Raw genomic sequence first — 18,198 nt, forward strand, 5'->3', positions numbered from 1 at the left:
ACACACACACACACACACACACACACACACACACACACACACACACACACACACACACACACACACACACACACACACACACACACACACACACACACACGCACACACAGCTCCATTCATGTGCAGTGTGCCATTTGCCAGCTGAAGATGACAGATCAGACCAGTTCCTGTACAAACATCTGTGTGTGTGTGTGTGTGTCTGTGTGTGTGCTTGCGTGCGTGTGTGAGATTAGATCGACGACTCATCTTGTCAGCACTCAAACACTCAACCCACATTTACACATTCTTCTTACTCAGCCATCATCATTACGATCTCGATGTTCGCATTAACGGTGTTTATGTTGCTACGGCTCATTGGTGTCACAATTTAGCTGATCGTATTTACCTTTAATGAGTTGCAGATCCACACAAAGCTGCAGCATCCACTCTGACATGATGCTAAAAGGCTTAATAAAAAATAATGAAAAACATTTAGAGCCCAGTTGCAGCGAGATTCTGTACAATAGCGGGCCTATGATCGAGCCTTGGGGAATTCCACATTGAATTCTGTACAGCTTCGTCATTTAATCCACTTTAAAAAACAATAATCGGGACACTTTTCTGCGTATCTATGACACTGAAAACAGGAGCTGCTCAATGATGCTTCCTTACATGCAGTTTGTGTGAACAGCTATTAACCAAAAGTACTTACGGTAATACCTACTACTGTTTACACTCCAGAGTCTCCACATCTCCACAAATCAATCTGGATTGAGCGACACGTCAAACTTTTTAACAGGCGGTTATTTTTTGTCGCATTTCTGCTCTTGGCCCCTCAGCTGCAGAGCTAAAAGGGTTAAATGGAGGAGAAAGTAGTAAGAATGGAGGAATGTTGGGATACGGAGGAAGGATGGAACATCCAGGGAGGGATTGTGAGTAAATGTGTGGGCGAGGACGGACGGCAGGGGAGGAAGACAGGGCCTTCAGGGATGAATGAGTGGGAGGAGGCCGGATGGACGTACAGAAACGCCGAGGGAGAGTTTTATGGGCTTTAATAGGTGTGAAAATGAATATCGCCAGTTTGTTTTGACATGTCACGGCGGTTGTTTATGACATACAGTCTCAATGTGTGTCCGTCCAGATGTGGAACGCTCCCTCCCGAGGCTCCAGCGAACTGGCTTCCCCCGACACGTGTGCCCTCGAGCCAATCGCAGCACGGAGAGAAGCAGCTGTGTTGACTTTGTGACATCGCAGTGGGGAAGCTGGCCAATACCGTCGCAGTCACGGGAACAGAGAAAGCAGCTTTCCTTGTATTCCACCTTCGCGTTTCAACTGCGTCCTGTGTAGCTTGTCCATCGTCTATTACAGAGTCCACCTCAGAGGACAGATTGGGGACAGATTGGGTTCTCAATGAGGCAGCTTGGGTGAGAAAAACAGGACAGGACTGTAAGAGAGCGAAATTTCAATGACATGGGTACTTTGGTTTTTTGGGTGTGAACTGTTGGGAGACTTGCAGAACCACTGTCTCCCTCACTGAGCCCACCGTCAGCATTAGCATTATCCAAAGCCATTGTTCCCAGTGAAGAGCAGGTCTGTTACCATATCGCAAAATCCTGTTTACTGGAGGAGGAGTATTAATCGTTAGTCCCATTCTCAGATCCTCTGACAGCAACTTGAATTACTGGCTTTACACAGTATCCATAATTGGCTTTGGCTGCCTTCTCTCTCTCAGAGCTCCCTGTGTCCGCATGTTGGTGGATTGATTATCTCTGCTGTTCTGTTGCTACTTATTTCTGTTGTCATTAGATCATTTCTTTTAACAGGCACTAAAATACAGATTATAGAGCATCTTCCTCCTACTGACTGATGTAATAAAATCTGACATCTAGATTATAGAGCATCTTTCTCCCACTCGGTGATGTCGTTTTTTCTGAACTCAATGATTGAATCTACTTCCTTTTTATTTACATTGACGAGTACTTCATCCAGACGTAACCAGTAACTGTGACTAAGAGCTAATTTGCAGTAACTCGCACAAAAAAACCTGAAAACACGCCGTCTCTGCACAACTGCACCTTTTACATTATTAAAGCTTCCATAATAGTTACTTCCTCAAGTAATTAGTTCCTGCCCATTCACAGTAAAGAAAGTAACTCCAACAGATAGCAAAGAAGCCTTGTTTAACTACAATCAGTACTAATTGACAATTCATTGAGAGTTCAGTCTCGGAAAAACAGCAGTTGTCACCAAATCTGTGTTTCGCTCTTCTGCGTCAGAGACCTCCCTGCTCGTCTCTCTCTCACACTGAGCCTGTACGACTTCATTCCTCTCTCACGGGCCCTGCAGCTGCTGATGAGCTCGTCCACGTCATCGCTCGTTGTTTTTTTTCTTTCCTCACAGTTTAAAGTGTTGTCACGCCCGCCTGCGCTGCCCAGGGTTACTTTAAATACTCTGCGCGACACAATGATTGTTATGTGAAAACACGGCTGTGTTCAAACTACCTGAACTACACCTGGCTGGACGTTACCGTGGAAACTCTTCCAACACTGGTGGGAACCAGTTAGTACGTTAACCCTTGACTAGCCAACCACCAACCGAATTTAATTTGAGAGCAGATCTGATTCCACTGTCCTGTTGATAGTATCATTCAGGTGCTTAACTGGCCCACATGGTTGTGTAGTGGTTCGCTCTTTTGTCTCGCATTCTGAATCTCCCTGCTTTGATTGAATGTAATTTGATGCGTAAGCTCAGGGAGATGACGCAAACTCTTCAAAGAAACGCCTCAGCTTGGGCTCTTCTTCCTCTGTGGTAACTGTCCTAAACGCAACACCACAGTTTGACTGATTTTACTCAACACGTGGTGTGTTTGCATGCCCTCTGGGAACACAACATTGATTTAGAGCGGATTTCAGAGTAAGTCTGCAGCCGATAAATGTCACTATCCATTGCCAACAGGTCTTTTTAAATCAATACGGTTGCTTTTGCTTCAGCATTCAAACACTCACTCATAAATAGTCTGATTGCAGCCGAGAGGTCGTTGCTCGTTATGGAGTTCAGAGTCCTGCTGGACGGCGTCCAGCTCGGTCCCTTCACCAGTTTGATTCATGAGCGCCTCTCTGTGTTTCAGTGTGCCAGGGGATGAGCAACCAGCTGAACTTGTTGGGTACTCGTGAGAATCACTATGACAACATGCTGAGGATGTACACCAACTGCTCCATCGTCCTGGAGAACCTGGAGGTCACCTACACCCTGGAGCACCAGGACCTGTCCTTCCTCCAGGTCTGTCCAAAACACTTCCTTTCTGTCTTGTAACCTCTTTTATTTTTTTTTTTTCATACAATGCAATTATGTTCATTAGTCACATAGAGGTGGGGTAGTATGGCCCACTTCCACCTCATAATTAGAACAGGTAGGTTGTAGTTACACACATGTACAAAGTTCAGATGATACACACTGTAATAAGATTCCTATTAAAACGTTATTGATTTATTTTTATGAAATGTAACTGAAATATGTACATTAGCCTCTGGTTTCCATGGTAACAATATTTAAGATCTGGGTAATGAGAGCTCTCATACTGTTGCATCACAGTTTTCAGCCTTGGCATCGGGCGGAGTTAGAATACCGACGCAATGTTCTATATCACACAACGTACATGCTCGCTTTTTTATTTTTTTATTTTTTTATTTTGTCTCAGATTCAAAGCTACATGTACCAACATCAGTGCTAATTCAAAATGCTAATTAAAACAAAAACAAACCTTTTCTCATAAACAGTAAAACCTCTGATGTAGAGACGCCCTAAACTGCCAGGGCAGGTGTCCCCTGAAGACAGGTGTCCTCTTTTTGGAGAGACGTGTCACAAGGACAAATTGTAGGACCAGTTGATATTGAACAAACCAAACACCAAATATGTTATGGTTATTAAAACGCAAATAACTGAACCAATACAAAGATATATACAGTATATACAAAGAATTTACTTCAGGGACCACATACAGTCCATTTTAATCTTGAGTGGATCAGACTAGTTAAATATTGCAATAATAACCTTTAAATTTACACTTTAAAGTTTTTCTTTGTTGTGGCCACATTGTATGTAATGAAATTGTCCATATTTTTGGAAGATCAAACAGTTAGTACTGAAAATTATTACAAGCTCAACATAAAGTAAATTTTAATGAAACATTCTGGTGCAAAATACAATGAAAAACCTTTAATAATTCCTATATAACCTCCTTGCTTGGTTGGTTAGGGTGTCTGCTCTTACCCGGTCCACTCCTCAGAGGTTCTACTGCATCTCTTTATAGCACTTGTTATAATTCCTATGGCCCCTAGGGGGCAACATAAGTCTTTCTGGTCATAGCTTTCTTCAATCCCAAATCTATGTGACTGATAAAAGCGAATTGTCACTCAATTGGACTGAGAACTTTGAAATCACTCACCAAGTCAAAGCAACAAAGAATTTCATGCAGAAAGTGATGTACTTTATACTTTATTGCAGTATTTTCCACCTTTTACCAAGGGAGCTGAGGCTTTTCTTGTTCTGAAGTTGTTCAAACTAGATTCAGGGAAAACACTCTGGTTTATTTGGAAGGTTTTTGTATGTTAATGAGCAAGTTTCCACAACTGTTTGTCTTCACTGTAATGTTTAAGATGATCAGGAATTCAGAAAGAGGGCCCACACCCTCTGTAAAAGGTAGTGTTCTTTCTCTGACACGTTTTTAAGACGTCCACTGTTTGGGATTTATTTCTTTAAACTTGTATCCATTTAAAAATCCCTATATAGACTTTTCATTCTCCAGTGCTAAAGTTCTTGCGGCAGTGCTCCCACATTGCTCCTGTCATGATCAATCCAGCCACTAGAGGGTGTTTTTCACAAATATATAATTTAGAGTCTCTCGAATGGCTGATTTACTCTCTCTAGTTTGTCAGCTTGGCACATGTTACCTGTGGTATTAAAAGCTGTCTAAACATTGAGGAGCTGTTTAGTTACATGTGTCACAATAGAGATTCTGTGAAACTGCGAGTCAGGTCGCAGAACCTGACGGAAAATGTTGCAGCACCTGTTATCTGGTCACGATTGAGCGGTGAGTCAAACGACTGTGAGTTACTCGCTGTTACATTTTTTTCACCCGCGGCGATTTAAGTTTGGAAAACTGTTTGCACTCTGTGATGCATTCAAGGACCCTGTGTATGAGATTGAGCTGCTTCAGGGCCATTTGCCAGTTTTAATTTCCACGAGTTTTTGGTTTAATATTTAGTGTTGTGGGATGATTTCGTCATGAAGCGCTGAAGCCAATCCCAGCTAACAATGGGTGAAGGCAGGGTGGATTCACCATGAAGTCACCATTCAATCACAGAACAAACACACGAAATAAAGACACACACATTTACATCTGCAGACAATTTATAGTCGCCAATCGGTTTTAAGTCTATGTTTTTAGTCTGGAAACCTACAACCTCCTGTGTTTCTCACTGCATCACCATGAGGCCAAGCATTGTTTCAATTGATGCTGTGTAGATCGAAATGAACGGAAAAAAGCTGAATACACCAACATTGACGAGAAAATAATGTTTTCGCAGACTAATATTTTAATAGATATGTATATATAATATAAAGGTTTGTGTGTAGTTGAGTTAAACGCACTGTTTGTCTATACTTATAAAAACAAATTAGTGCAATAAACTAAAACTTTTTAAATGTGTACAAGCCTGATCACTGACCACTGTGGGTGACGGAGTCTATAAGAAACGCTGAAACAGACAAATAATAAAAAAAACTTGAATTTACCCTTTGGGCAAGGATTATTCTGTTGTGTTTGGTAATTTGTTATTTTATACTTTAATGGTTGAGTACTTCTCTATTTGTTTTCTAGTATCTCGTTGTATCAATCTTTTAATTAATTTACATTCATTAATTGCATTTGTTTCATTATTAAAAGACAATTTTATCACAATTCTTTCTTTATTCGTCACTCTGTATAATGATCGTTTTAACTCCTATTTAATAATAATTTTGTGTGTGTGTGTGTGTGTGTGTGTGTGAGTGTGTGTGTGTGTGTGTGAAAAGTGAAGTTTCTTTCCAGAGCTCAAACACCGTTTGGTTTTTGGGGATTCGTTGATTCAGCCTGTGTCTCTTTGCTTCTTCAGTCCATCCAAGAAGTCGGCGGCCACGTTCTGATCGCCATGAACGAGGCGGCCGTGATCCCTCTGTTCAACCTGCGGCTCATCCGTGGACAGAACCTCTACGAGGGCCAGTACGCTCTGCTGGTGATGTCCAACTACAACAGGAACCCGTCGTCCGCCACTCTGAACTACACCAGCGGGCTGCGGGAGCTGCAGCTCAGCAGTCTGAGCGGTACGTCCGCAAACATCAGGAATCCAGCAGAGGCGCTGAGGAATGAGCTGATTAAACTCAGTTCAGGTTACTGCAGCCAAAGAGGGTTAAACCAGCTATTTAACTCATTACGTGGCTGTGCAGACCTGAGGTATCATAATTGTTAGTGTGGTAATAGGTTAGGCACATTGTCTTTGTCTATACTTGATCAAATATGGTTTCTCATGCAGAAAATTTGAGTTTACTGATGCTGTCAGCTTCGCCTTGTTGGGGAGCTTTAAACGTCAGCAATTAAAGCACAGAGTTGTTACGGGACAAGTCATGAAAAAACTAATTTAGTAGAGATGAACATGCATTTTCTTCTGGACCAGAGCTCATTCAGTTGTTTTGTGAGGTGGCCAGTTCACAAAACTGAGGCCAATTTAGGGCTCAAAACCTCAGTAGAGATTAAAAAAAAAAAAGAAAAAAAAAAAGACATGTCTTTACAGTCATATACTTAAGGAGTCATATCTTGTAGCTTGTTAAAGTTAAACTCCTGTGTCGAAAAGAACAACGAAACAATTCAGAGCTGAGAGCGAAAACATGGATGAGTTTGATTGATAACAAAATGCGTCGGCTCACGGGCCCTCAAATGTCTAGTCTGGTCCTATTTGCACAATAAAGGAGATCTGAAAAAGGACAAAGCCGCATGAAGAAGTGTGTCCCGGCGGCTCAATATGGGTTAGATAATTCAAAGTCCTGAGTCCAAAATAAGGAACCTTTTTTCTCCAGTTTGTGCTCACTGTGAAGCACAAATTAACCGTTTCATTGTGTCTCAAGACTCTAATTAGCGGCTCATTGTTTTTGTGCCTCGTTGACTTTACGAGCCACCGAGGAGCGGCTGACTGTCTCGTTTAATCGCTCGCCGGCTGAGCTTGGCCGCGGGCCGCTCAGGGTGGAGTCGGTACGTCATTTCAAAAGCCTTCAGTCAACAACAAGCTGCGCTCTGGCAGCAGGACGCGGACCACACCTGAGCGGTGTGCGGCCAGTGACGCTGACGTTTCAGCTGAGCCGCACGGCGCACAGTCATTAAAACCTGCTTCGTTGGAATACGTGTAGCCACTTGAACTTTGACAGATGACGTGTGATGTGATTTGATAATGGTTTCACTGCAGAAAAGAAATTCACCATACTTATATTTTCTACTTAGATTTTTTTGACTTTTTTAGTCTTTAATTTTTACCATGATACTTCGTTCCCTTAAATATGAGATGGTATATCCCAACTCCCTAAACAAGTAAGACCATGCTGAGTCACATAGTCAGCTTTTTTAATTCCAACCATATTTTTAGTTCTTATAATTGGCTGACCTCCAGTGTGACCGATCCAAGTTTGAAAGTTCTCATTTGTCATCGTGTCCTTACAGAAATTCTTAAAGGCGGCGTGAAGATCACCCGCAATCCTTTGCTCTGCAACATGGAGAGCATCCAGTGGAGGGACATCCTGGACAAAGACAGCAGTCCCAGAACGTTTTTCATCAGCGACTCCTACCCACGGGAATGTACGCAGAGTGTTGTGAAGTCTGTGCTGTGCTGTGAATCCCAGAGACGTTCAGTGACGCCCACTGTGCTCGCTTGCAGGTCAGAAGTGCGACAGCGGCTGTGTGAACGGCTCGTGTTGGGCGCCGGGACCGGATCACTGCCAGAAATGTAAACACAATTATGTAGGGAAACTGAAATCAGTGACACACGTGCGAAACTTGAACCCGCCTTTTCCAACCCACCCACCCTGTCTACGTACGGTATCTTATCCATGTGATAAGTTACAATCACACGAAACAAAGTGATGGCCTGTCTCTTCCAGTCACTCGGCTGCTGTGTGCGGAGCAGTGCAGTAAAAGATGCCGAGGTCCCAAACCCATCGACTGCTGCAACGAACACTGTGCTGCAGGATGCACCGGACCGCGGGCCACCGACTGTCTGGTCAGTGTGCAGCCTGTGACGGGACTTTGAACTCGTTGAACAAATTGAACCTTAAGATCGCATTTTGAGGACGAGACTGTGGGCGTGAAATCATGAACCAACTGTTAGTGGTGAGAGTTTAGAGAGGAGAGTCGAGGAGCAAGATATTTCTTGTTCTTACGTTGTCTGTTCTAAAGCTTTTACGTGACCGAGATATGCGACGTCTTTGTAATGTTTACGACCAGCAAGACAATGTCGCGTTTATCCTTGGACTTGATCATAGAAACTAGATTTCATTGATAAAGTTATAGACTTATTGATATGTGATCAGTCTCAAAGGGCTTTACATTACTGATGATAATGAGTGTCCTCTCTCCTCCAGGCCTGCAGGGCTTTTAACGACAACGGGACCTGTAAGGACGCTTGTCCTCCCCTGAAGCTCTACGACCCCAAAACCCACGAGGTGGTCAACAACCCCAACGCCAAGTTCACCTTCGGGGCGACCTGCGTCAAAGCCTGCCCACGTAAGACGCTCAAAGCTCGCACCATCTGCGGAGTGATTACTAATATTTTAAAATCTCTTAACAAAAACCTCTTCATAAGGATGTTTGATACCTTCGATTCTTGAGTTTACTCTCAGTGAAAACAACGAAAGGAGCCAATATTCAATATTCTGCTTCGTGCCTGTAGATAACTACGTGGTGACCGACGGGTCGTGCGTCCGGACCTGCAGCGCCGGGATGTACGAGGTGGAGGAAAAAGGAGTCCAACAGTGTAAAGTTTGTGACGGACCCTGCACCAAAAGTAAAAAGCACACAGAGCAGCTTGCTTAACCACCTGTCATTTTTTATCAGTCCTATGGGTATGAGGTAGTATGGGGAACTCTAGATTAATAGTGCCATCTCGTTAACAATAAGTTAACGTAATAAGTAATAAGTAATAAGTAACTGAGCACTTCACTAAAATTAGGACGGGAGTTAAAGTGAGCTGGTTAGTTTTTGCTGTAAATAAAAACATCCGAAGAGTCTCTGTCTGTCCTGCTCACTGAGCTAAATGTTACCTGCTGCTGATGTCCTCTTGCTTACTATTTCACTTAACTCTTGTTTACTGGAGATGGAGTTCCTCATTAATCCTGAACTACCTCACTCCTCCCAGCAGCAACTGGGAACGGCAGCTGTTCCACAACAAACGTCTTCCCGTCATTAGTTCACGAGTCTGTTTTTCTCAAGAAGCCCCGACATTCAATTTATAGAGCATCTTCCTCCAATAGCGTCCAAATTATAGAGCATCTTCCTTTCATTAACCAAACATAATGAGTTAGACGGATACACACATCTCAGCAATACCACAACTAGTAAAGTGACTAGTAACCGATTTTAAGCACTTGCACAACACTGTCCATATTACATCACACATTACTAACCAGGTACTATATCCCTGTACATTTTGTATAAGATAATATAAATTAAGACAAAACAGCCTATATTATCCACTGTATACAACAGATAGGAAGAAACATGAACCACAGATTACTAACCTGGATGATTCTGGTTTTTTGTTGCCTCCAGGCTGCGAAGGCCTCGGCGTCGGTTCTCTCGTCAACACAATCGCCGTCAACGCCTCCAACATCGAGTCGTTCCGGAGCTGCACCAAAATCATCGGTGACGTTGTGGTCATCGAGACCTCCTTCACCGGGTAGGACCGCCTCAGGGAATGGATTCATATTAAACAATCGGCCGTACTTACAAGCCCGTCGTAGGAAACAGAGCATCTTTACATTCGTGCTCAGATTTGGTTTTGGATTAGCCTCGGCACTCACGTATGAGATTGAGGTTTGCTCTGACTGGCTGTTTCAGCGACCGGCACGATAACATCCCTCCCATGGACCCCGAGAAGCTGGAGTACTTCAGGACAGTGAAGGAAATCACAGGTGAGTCAGCAGAGCTGCAACGTTGTCCTCCAGCACGGTGAAACAAAGATTGTGTTGATATGTCTGCTAACCGTCCCGTTGAAACATTTCTGGTTCACATATGATTGGTTCTGATGCTCTGCTATAATTGGGACCTTCTTCTGAACTAGATTGTAAATATATTAAGAATTATTTTTTTACGAATGCATGTTTTGCAAAAACTTTGCAACTCCAGCTGAAATGAGGGTGGAAATGTTACTTGTTGCTTTACTGCCTATTTAACAGTGCTGTCATTTTCAGTCGGAACCAACATTTAGAACTTTCCTAGTGATGTCTGGAGCAGAAAAGAGTTTAAATGGCAATAGAAAAAAATGTAATGACACGCGTCTGAAGCCATAACCTTCAGTTTAACATGTAAAATGAATAAATACTTATCTTTATGCACCAGTTGTCAGGAAGACAGTGGCACTTGTCTTCTCAGAGCAACCTACAAAGCGTGAAGCACATTGATTAGTATTGATTAGTAGTCACAACTGTAATCTTAGTTTTGACTACATTAAAAAAATATATAAACCCTCTTACTTCTAATGAGAAAGCTTGTGCATGCTCCATCCTCACACATGTCGGCTGGTTGCTGTTGCAGATGGTTTTGGTGAACTCAGTGTTTTGTGCCGGTCAGGTTTCCTGCTGATCCAGTCGTGGCCGAAGAACAGGACGTCTCTGTCAGTGTTCGAGAACCTGCAGATCATCCGGGGAAGAACGACATATGCGTGAGTTCAGAAATGTGTGACCACAAGGAGCAGAAATAATCTGTGATGGTTTTTACTGTATTTTTCAGAGTTTAAGCCACATTTTGTTTTAATTGTTTGGCTGGTCACGTTGCATATATTAAGAAGTGACATATATCAAAATACCACAGAAAAACCTCTGTTACGCCCATATTTGACTGACAGAGCATCAAAAAATAAAAAGCTACACAACAGAATTTAAACAAAAAATGCAGCAGGAAGAGTTTGGATTGTGTGAGAAACGTGTGAGGAACGAGAAAAACAGAGACACTGGGTGCGTCCTAATAGGCCCTCCTATCTCCAGCTCACTGTTCGTCTGATGAAGAAAAGAAAGATGGCTAAAAGCACGATGACCCGAGCTGTGTGACGCAGCTTTGGAGTATCTCAGACGGTCACATTAACTTGAGGATTGATTCGTGTCGTCTCCAGGCAGCACAGTCTGGCGGTGGTGAAGGTGAAGCACCTCCGCTCGCTCGGCCTGCGCTCTCTGAAGGAGGTGAGCGCCGGGAAGATGATGCTGAAGGACAACCTCGAGCTGTGCTACATCCAGTCCAACCAGTGGACCCGCCTCTTCAGGTCCAAGGACCAAATCATCACCATGCGCAACAACGCTCTGCCCGCCACCTGCGGTGAGTGCTCCAGTGAAGCTCGCATCCAGACTGAAGGATTGTGGGTAAAAAAAACTAAAACAAACATTAGACGATGGCGTTTCTTCGTGTGTCACACAGAGCAGCAGAATCGAACCTGTGACGAGGAGTGCTCGGGCGGCTGCTGGGGTCCCGGGCCCACCATGTGTATGTCCTGTCTCCACTTTGACCGCATGGGGCGCTGCGTAGTGCACTGCAACCTGCTGCAGGGGTGAGACCCACACACTTCCACTGATCCACAGGCGGCGAAATGGACCAAACCATTGGGAGCCAATTTGGGGGATGATAGAGTTTTTTTATAGTGACTAATGAGTCAGTGTGTATATATATATATATATGATTGTTTCTCGTCAAGTGCAATCCCAATGTTTAAAAGTTGGGAAGTAATGTTGAAACAAATTGAAAAGAGAATGCGATAATTTGCTAAATTTCATAGTTATATTCTTATTTGAACATGAAGAACCCAGAAGTTGTTCCAGTTGTTAGACGCAGTTTGTCTTCACATCTCTACATCGCCTCTGAAACATTCCCTTTACATCCAGTCATGTTCTTCATGTTTTCTCCATTAAACTAACTCGTTGTCAACTTATTTCTGAGGTGTGCCCGTTACTTTGTGAGCCTTTTGTTGCCACTGTTCCAACTTTTTTGAAATGTGTCGCTTGTTTGAAATGCCTGCAGGGAACCCAGAGAGGTGGAGATAAACGGCAACTGTGTGGAGTGTCACCCGGAGTGTCTGCTGATGAGCGAGACCCCGACGTGCCTCGGGCCGGTCAGTCCACATGAACATCCATCATCTCTGCAGAAGCAACACATGAGGACTTTTTTTTTTTTTTTTAAATGCCACATTCTGTCCTATTCTTTCACAGTTTTCACAGCACGTTTTTTTTGCTTTTTAACGATTTTAATGACTTGTAAATAGCGTTACTATGGTAGTTCTTTTTAATGCTGCACAATCTTTTGATTTATCCGATTGTTATAACCCGAGGGAGCCACATTGTTTTCCAACTTACAATGTTGTGATGAATGGAATTCCACAATCCGGCTACTCCAAGTGAATTATTTGAGCCTTGAAGGCAGTTCGAGTTTTGGAGAGATATTGCACAATATTAGTCATATGCAGTTTCTTATAAATGCAGTAAACCAGTTCAAATGTGCTATAGTGACACCAACTGGATTTAAAAACATACCAAACACACAGGATTAATGAAGACTAAAGCAGCAGCAAATAATCCGTTGTAATATTTGAATTTATTCTCAGAAAGACTTTGCACACCGTTGTGTTGTTTTTACATCTTGACCTTTCCGGGGAAGTGATATTATTACAAATTAGAATTCTTATGAATTTTGACAGAAAGCAAAAGGAAAGCAGTTTAAATTCTGGAGAGAAGCAGCCTCAGTCCTGGGAATATGCGGTTATGTCGCCACCCAGTGGTAAAACCAGGAATAAACACAGTATTGATGACGGCACAGAATACTTTAAACATTTACTTGTTTAAACATTTCTTACTGATTAATGTGAGCAAAGAAACACATTATAAAACATTTAGTGTATATGTAATAAAATATGTTGAAAAGTACAAGACAATAAATTGAATAAATGCATCAAACTTCTAAATGTTTCTAGATGTAAATTTCTGTATGAGGTCATAAATTCTTGTTGATGCAATCAATTCACTAAGTGTTTTGTATTTCATGTTATTTACAAGAAATAATCTCATCTAAACTACACTAGCAAATGTAGAGATTGTGCCTAAGTCTCATTATCAACACCATTACTACAGCCTCGGTCTGTATTATTGTTTTTTTAAATACTTGAGTGTACTCTTCCCTTGGTACTTTGTCCTCTGGTTGATTGATCACAAAACATTCATTCCAGCACAAAGTATGCATATGTTTGCACGTGGAAGTGGAGAATAAATGGGCCTTCATTGGGAAAAATGTGGGAAGAAATAAACACAAAAAAGTGGTAATTTGACGACTGAATCAAAGCACATGTGCAGCTTATTGTTATCGGGCTTTTTTATTTTTAACTGGCTTCAGAAACTGAAGGTTTCTGGCTAAGTTCTGTCGAAGTTTGGGAGTAAAATCTGAAAGCTGAAGCTGGAAAGGTTAACAGCTTGACAACTGCCTCTGGGTGAATTTAAACTGCTAAAGACTGACCTGCTCCTCCTCCTCCTCCTCCACCGGCAGGGTCCAGACCAATGTTCCCAGTGCGCCCACTTCAAAGATGGCCCCCACTGCGTGGCACGCTGCCCACACGGCGTGCAAGGAGACGGAGACACGCTAATCTGGAAATACCCAGACGGGACGGGCCAGTGCCAGTCCTGCCACCAGAACTGCACCCAGGGGTGAGGCTTGTGTGAGCGGTGGTTCTGGAAAGGTTCCTTCCTGTTAAGAATCAGTTTTTTCTTCCCACCGTCTCAGGCAGAACTGTTGGGTCATTCTCTGTAAACGTGTCTTGAAATAACTGCTTCATTTGGCTCAATATGAATTGAATTGAATTGAATTGAATTGAATTTGCATCAATCAGAGCGCCTGAAGTGAGAATGTCTTACTTGAAGTTGCCGTGTGTCTGTGTCTGCAGGTGTTCAGGTCCTGGCCTCTCTGGATGCTCGGGGTAAAACTACACCCTCACACACACTCAGCTGCACAGTCCGTTTATTCGTTCAGCTTCAAAGAAGGTTAATGGCAACAATCATATAAGCATCATGCATTAAAACACAATTTTATTTGCATCTAAACAACAGCTGGAACAGTATTCAACTCTACTGCGTTCAAGTAAGAGTGACAGTTAATTGGAAAGTTTATCGGTTTTTGTTGAATTTTGGTCAACTCGTCTCAACGGTACAACCAAGAACTCTAGTTGTACACTAGTTAGTGAAAATTTGGTGTAAAGCTAAAATATAAATGGGAATCAATAGTAATAATATTAACATGCACTCGGTCAAATATCTAGATGACAAATTATTCACTCATCCATTCAAACTTTTAACAACATTTTGTTTTCTGTATTCTAAATCTGAATGATAGTCAATGTGGAATTCTATATTTAAACAGGTAGCTGGAATTCTCGGTGCAATTTAACAAAACAAAAATGGTTGTAAATGTTAAACTGAAACTTTTGAATGTATGACTCATGGCAAACATAACTGGAGTTCAACATATGAGAATATAATAATACATGTAGGCATAAACCAATAAGATGGCAGGTTGGTGTAAAGTTTAGTGGGAATCTGTTGGTTGTGATCAGCTCCAGTGTCCCAAGTTGGATAAGTTGGTATTAAAAAGGGACGAACGGATAAATAGAATCGACTTAAGAAATATTAAAATGGAACTTGATGGAAACGTGTCTTCACGGCACACTTGAACTGTCGGGCGTCTCGGTATCTGAAACTCTTAATTGTGTGTTCTCACAGTGCTGCAGCACACTCCACGCTGGCGGTCGGCGTGGTCGGCGCGCTCCTGGCCGTTGTCATCCTGTCGTTGGTCATCATTGTGTTGCTACGGCGACGACAAATCAAGAGGAAGAGGACCCTGCGCCGCCTCCTCCAGGAGAGAGAGGTATTATTTTTGTCTCAGCATTTGGTGAAACACCCGGTGGAAAAACAGTGTTGTTATTGTTATTGTCATCATGGTTTGTGTCTTCCTCGATCTAAATGTGTAAATGTGTGTGTTGCAGCTGGTGGAGCCACTGACTCCAAGTGGTCAGGCTCCCAATCAGGCGCTGCTGAGGATCCTGAAGGAGATGGAGTTTAAGAAGGTCAGGGTGCTCGGCTCCGGGGCCTTTGGGACCGTCTACAAGGTAGGACAGACTGTGGTGGAGCGGGAAAAAATAATGCGAGAGTTACTTTCTCAAGTACCATTGTCACAAAGGCTTTTTTTTTTAACTAGTAACTGTAATCAAGTACTGTCAGAATGACTTTGAGTTAGAGGGATATTCACTGCATGTTTGTTTCAAGGGTCTGTGGATCCCTGAAGGGGAGAATGTGAAGATCCCAGTCGCCATCAAAGTTCTCAGAGAAGCCACGTCACCCAAAGCCAACAAAGAAATCCTGGACGTAAGGAAACTTTCACGTTCTCCTTCTCCGTCTCACTATTCCCTCGAGAACCAGGAGAAAACCCACTCACACAGGGAGAACATGCAAACTCCACACAGAAAGCGGATGCATCCTTTGCTGGAAAGAACATGCCCCCCCCCCCCCCCCCCCCCCCCCCCCCCCCCCCCCCCCCCCGACACCTACTCTTTTATTCTCTTTAACCGGGAAGTTTTACTCCCAGAGATCTTCAATGTGTCTAACCAGAAGAAAGGAGATGTGTATTTCAGCCCTCCAAATGTGAGAAACATGATTAATTCAAAGCATTGGAGGATACTGAAAGCTTGAAATCACAGATTAAAAGGAGCTTGTTATGCTGAGAAAAGTGAATCCCGAGCGTGTTTCTAACCTTGCCACGAAAACCGAACACGCTTAAGATCAGTGGCAGATTAAATCCCACACATTGCAGCGGCGTTATTTATCTAATTGTGTAGATTTAACCTTACTTCCTACATTTATTGGTTGATTGTGCAGGAGGCGTACGTGATGGCGAGCGTGGATCACCCCCACGTGTGCCGGCTGCTGGGGATCTGCCTGACGTCCTCGGTGCAGCTGGTGACCCAGCTGATGCCGTACGGCTGCCTGCTGGACTACGTCCGGCACCACCGGCACCACGTGGGCACCCAGTGGCTGCTCAACTGGTGCGTGCAGATCGCCAAGGTGAGAAAATCTCCCTCCGTCTGTGCGCCCGAGGCAACGGCCCCGCCACCTGCATCTCAATTTAAGCCTGATGAGGCCATTAGCCGAAACACAGTTGGGCACATTAATCTGTCCAGTTTGTTTTAAGTCTCATTTGGTGGGTGGGAAAACCTCAAACAAGGTCAGCGTTAAGCTGCTAGTGAGCACGTCAGAGCTGCTTATTTATTCTCAATGGTTTGACATCAAAAAACAAAAAGAGAAAAACAGGACTTGTTAGTACCTCTGCCTCACTGCAGGGGGCAGTGCTGAGCAACATTCTTTAAGGTCAATCTATGCTTACACTGTAGTCTAAACAGTGTGGTGTTTTGTTTGTTTCTATCAACAAAGTATGACAATTCAAACAAATATTGTTAAAGTGACTTTGTGTTTTCATCTGTATATTTCAATTCATTCCGGATAAATAATTACAAATATCACAGAAACAGAAAAAAAAAAAAATGACACGATACAAGGCAAAACTGGATTTTTAATTTAAAAAAGAATACCACATTTAAAATCATTGTTGTTGATATTTGAAAAAATTAGGTGACCTGACTGTGTGTCATTATGAAGAACCAAGGTAGAAAAACAACAGCAACTTGAAGACACATAGGTTAAAAACAATTCACATCATGTATTTACTAAAGGGGTTATATCATACAGCTTTTCAACACTTTCACTGGGTCTCATTGGTCCATAACTGTTGAATATTCTTAGGGAGACTCAAGAAGGGAATACAACCAGTGTGTGTGTGTATGTGTGTGTGTGTGTGTGTGTGTGTGTGTGTGTGTGTGTGTGTGTGTGTGTGTGTGTGTGTGTGTGTGCAGGGGATGAACTACCTGGAAGAGCGTCATCTGGTGCATCGAGATCTGGCGGCGAGAAACGTTCTCTTAAAAAACCCCAACCACGTAAAAATCACGGACTTTGGCTTGGCCAAGCTGCTGACAGCCGACGAGAAGGAATACCACGCCGACGGAGGAAAGGTGAGTGTCTGATTTGATGACTTATATGATGTTATCCATTAAAACAAACAAACACAAACATGTCAAAACCTACTTTACTCTTCAGGAAATGTTTGAAACTTGATCTTTCCATGGGCCACTCTGATGTTACTTTGGGTCTTTCAACACTGTCTCTGTCTCTTTCTGCTCTGCACAGGTTCCCATTAAGTGGATGGCGCTGGAGTCCATCCTGCAGTGGACCTACACTCATCAGAGCGACGTCTGGAGCTACGGTGAGCCGACATTTGACCCTTTGGTAACAAACAAAGGACTGCTTCTGCAGTGACTCCATTTGAACTCTTTTGTCGCCTGAGTTGGTTTGGGAAACAGCGCATATAACTACTTTAAAAGCTTGCACAATGACAATCCTGTAAATATGTTTTCATTGTCCCGTCATACTGAGATTTGTTGTTAAAAATGCTTGGAATGTCACTATTTCTTATCCAAACAAGGTAAAACCAGTTTTTGAAATCGGTAATGAAGCAGATGGTGAAAAAGTTTTAAATCAGCTGGGATGTCTAAAAAAAAAAAAAGAAAGGACATTTCAAAATTTGATTTGTTTTAGTCTACACTTTAAAGCTTCCTCTCTTTTGACATTGAAATAAAGTTATTCAGTTCTCGTGTATATATTTTTTCTCCTTTTGAAAATGAGAAACACTTCGATAATGAGAAAATATCGTGTTGTTACGATGTTCTTCTAAACGCCCGTGAGCTTTTCAGTCAGAAGGCAACAGGCTCAAAGATTTCAGTTTTCGCAGCTTTTCTAGAGGTAGAAAGGAAATAAAAATGTACTGCTTCCTTTTGTACATTCTGTCAAAAAGAG

At 42.7% G+C, this 18,198-nt stretch overlaps 1 protein-coding gene across 1 annotated transcript in view; it reads left to right on the plus strand.

Moving 5' to 3' along the window:
- LOC308125614 (melanoma receptor tyrosine-protein kinase-like) overlaps nucleotides 1–18,198 on the plus strand; it is a 41,317-nt gene that overhangs the window by 18,491 nt on the left and 4,628 nt on the right. Inside the window, exons 2-22 of the mRNA XM_080489500.1 lie at nucleotides 3,107–3,258; nucleotides 6,132–6,339; nucleotides 7,724–7,858; nucleotides 7,938–8,006; nucleotides 8,161–8,279; nucleotides 8,641–8,782; nucleotides 8,949–9,062; nucleotides 9,827–9,953; nucleotides 10,115–10,188; nucleotides 10,847–10,937; nucleotides 11,385–11,584; nucleotides 11,684–11,813; nucleotides 12,281–12,371; nucleotides 13,793–13,950; nucleotides 14,187–14,219; nucleotides 15,019–15,163; nucleotides 15,282–15,404; nucleotides 15,562–15,660; nucleotides 16,171–16,356; nucleotides 17,202–17,357; nucleotides 17,533–17,608. Coding sequence (XP_080345626.1) covers nucleotides 3,107–3,258; nucleotides 6,132–6,339; nucleotides 7,724–7,858; nucleotides 7,938–8,006; nucleotides 8,161–8,279; nucleotides 8,641–8,782; nucleotides 8,949–9,062; nucleotides 9,827–9,953; nucleotides 10,115–10,188; nucleotides 10,847–10,937; nucleotides 11,385–11,584; nucleotides 11,684–11,813; nucleotides 12,281–12,371; nucleotides 13,793–13,950; nucleotides 14,187–14,219; nucleotides 15,019–15,163; nucleotides 15,282–15,404; nucleotides 15,562–15,660; nucleotides 16,171–16,356; nucleotides 17,202–17,357; nucleotides 17,533–17,608 — 2,628 coding nt within the window. The remainder of the gene's footprint in view (nucleotides 1–3,106; nucleotides 3,259–6,131; nucleotides 6,340–7,723; nucleotides 7,859–7,937; nucleotides 8,007–8,160; nucleotides 8,280–8,640; nucleotides 8,783–8,948; nucleotides 9,063–9,826; nucleotides 9,954–10,114; nucleotides 10,189–10,846; nucleotides 10,938–11,384; nucleotides 11,585–11,683; nucleotides 11,814–12,280; nucleotides 12,372–13,792; nucleotides 13,951–14,186; nucleotides 14,220–15,018; nucleotides 15,164–15,281; nucleotides 15,405–15,561; nucleotides 15,661–16,170; nucleotides 16,357–17,201; nucleotides 17,358–17,532; nucleotides 17,609–18,198) is intronic.

The sequence above is a fragment of the Lipophrys pholis genome (assembly GCF_963383615.2).
Source record: "Lipophrys pholis genome assembly, chromosome: 20".
NCBI lineage: Eukaryota > Metazoa > Chordata > Actinopteri > Blenniiformes > Blenniidae > Lipophrys > Lipophrys pholis.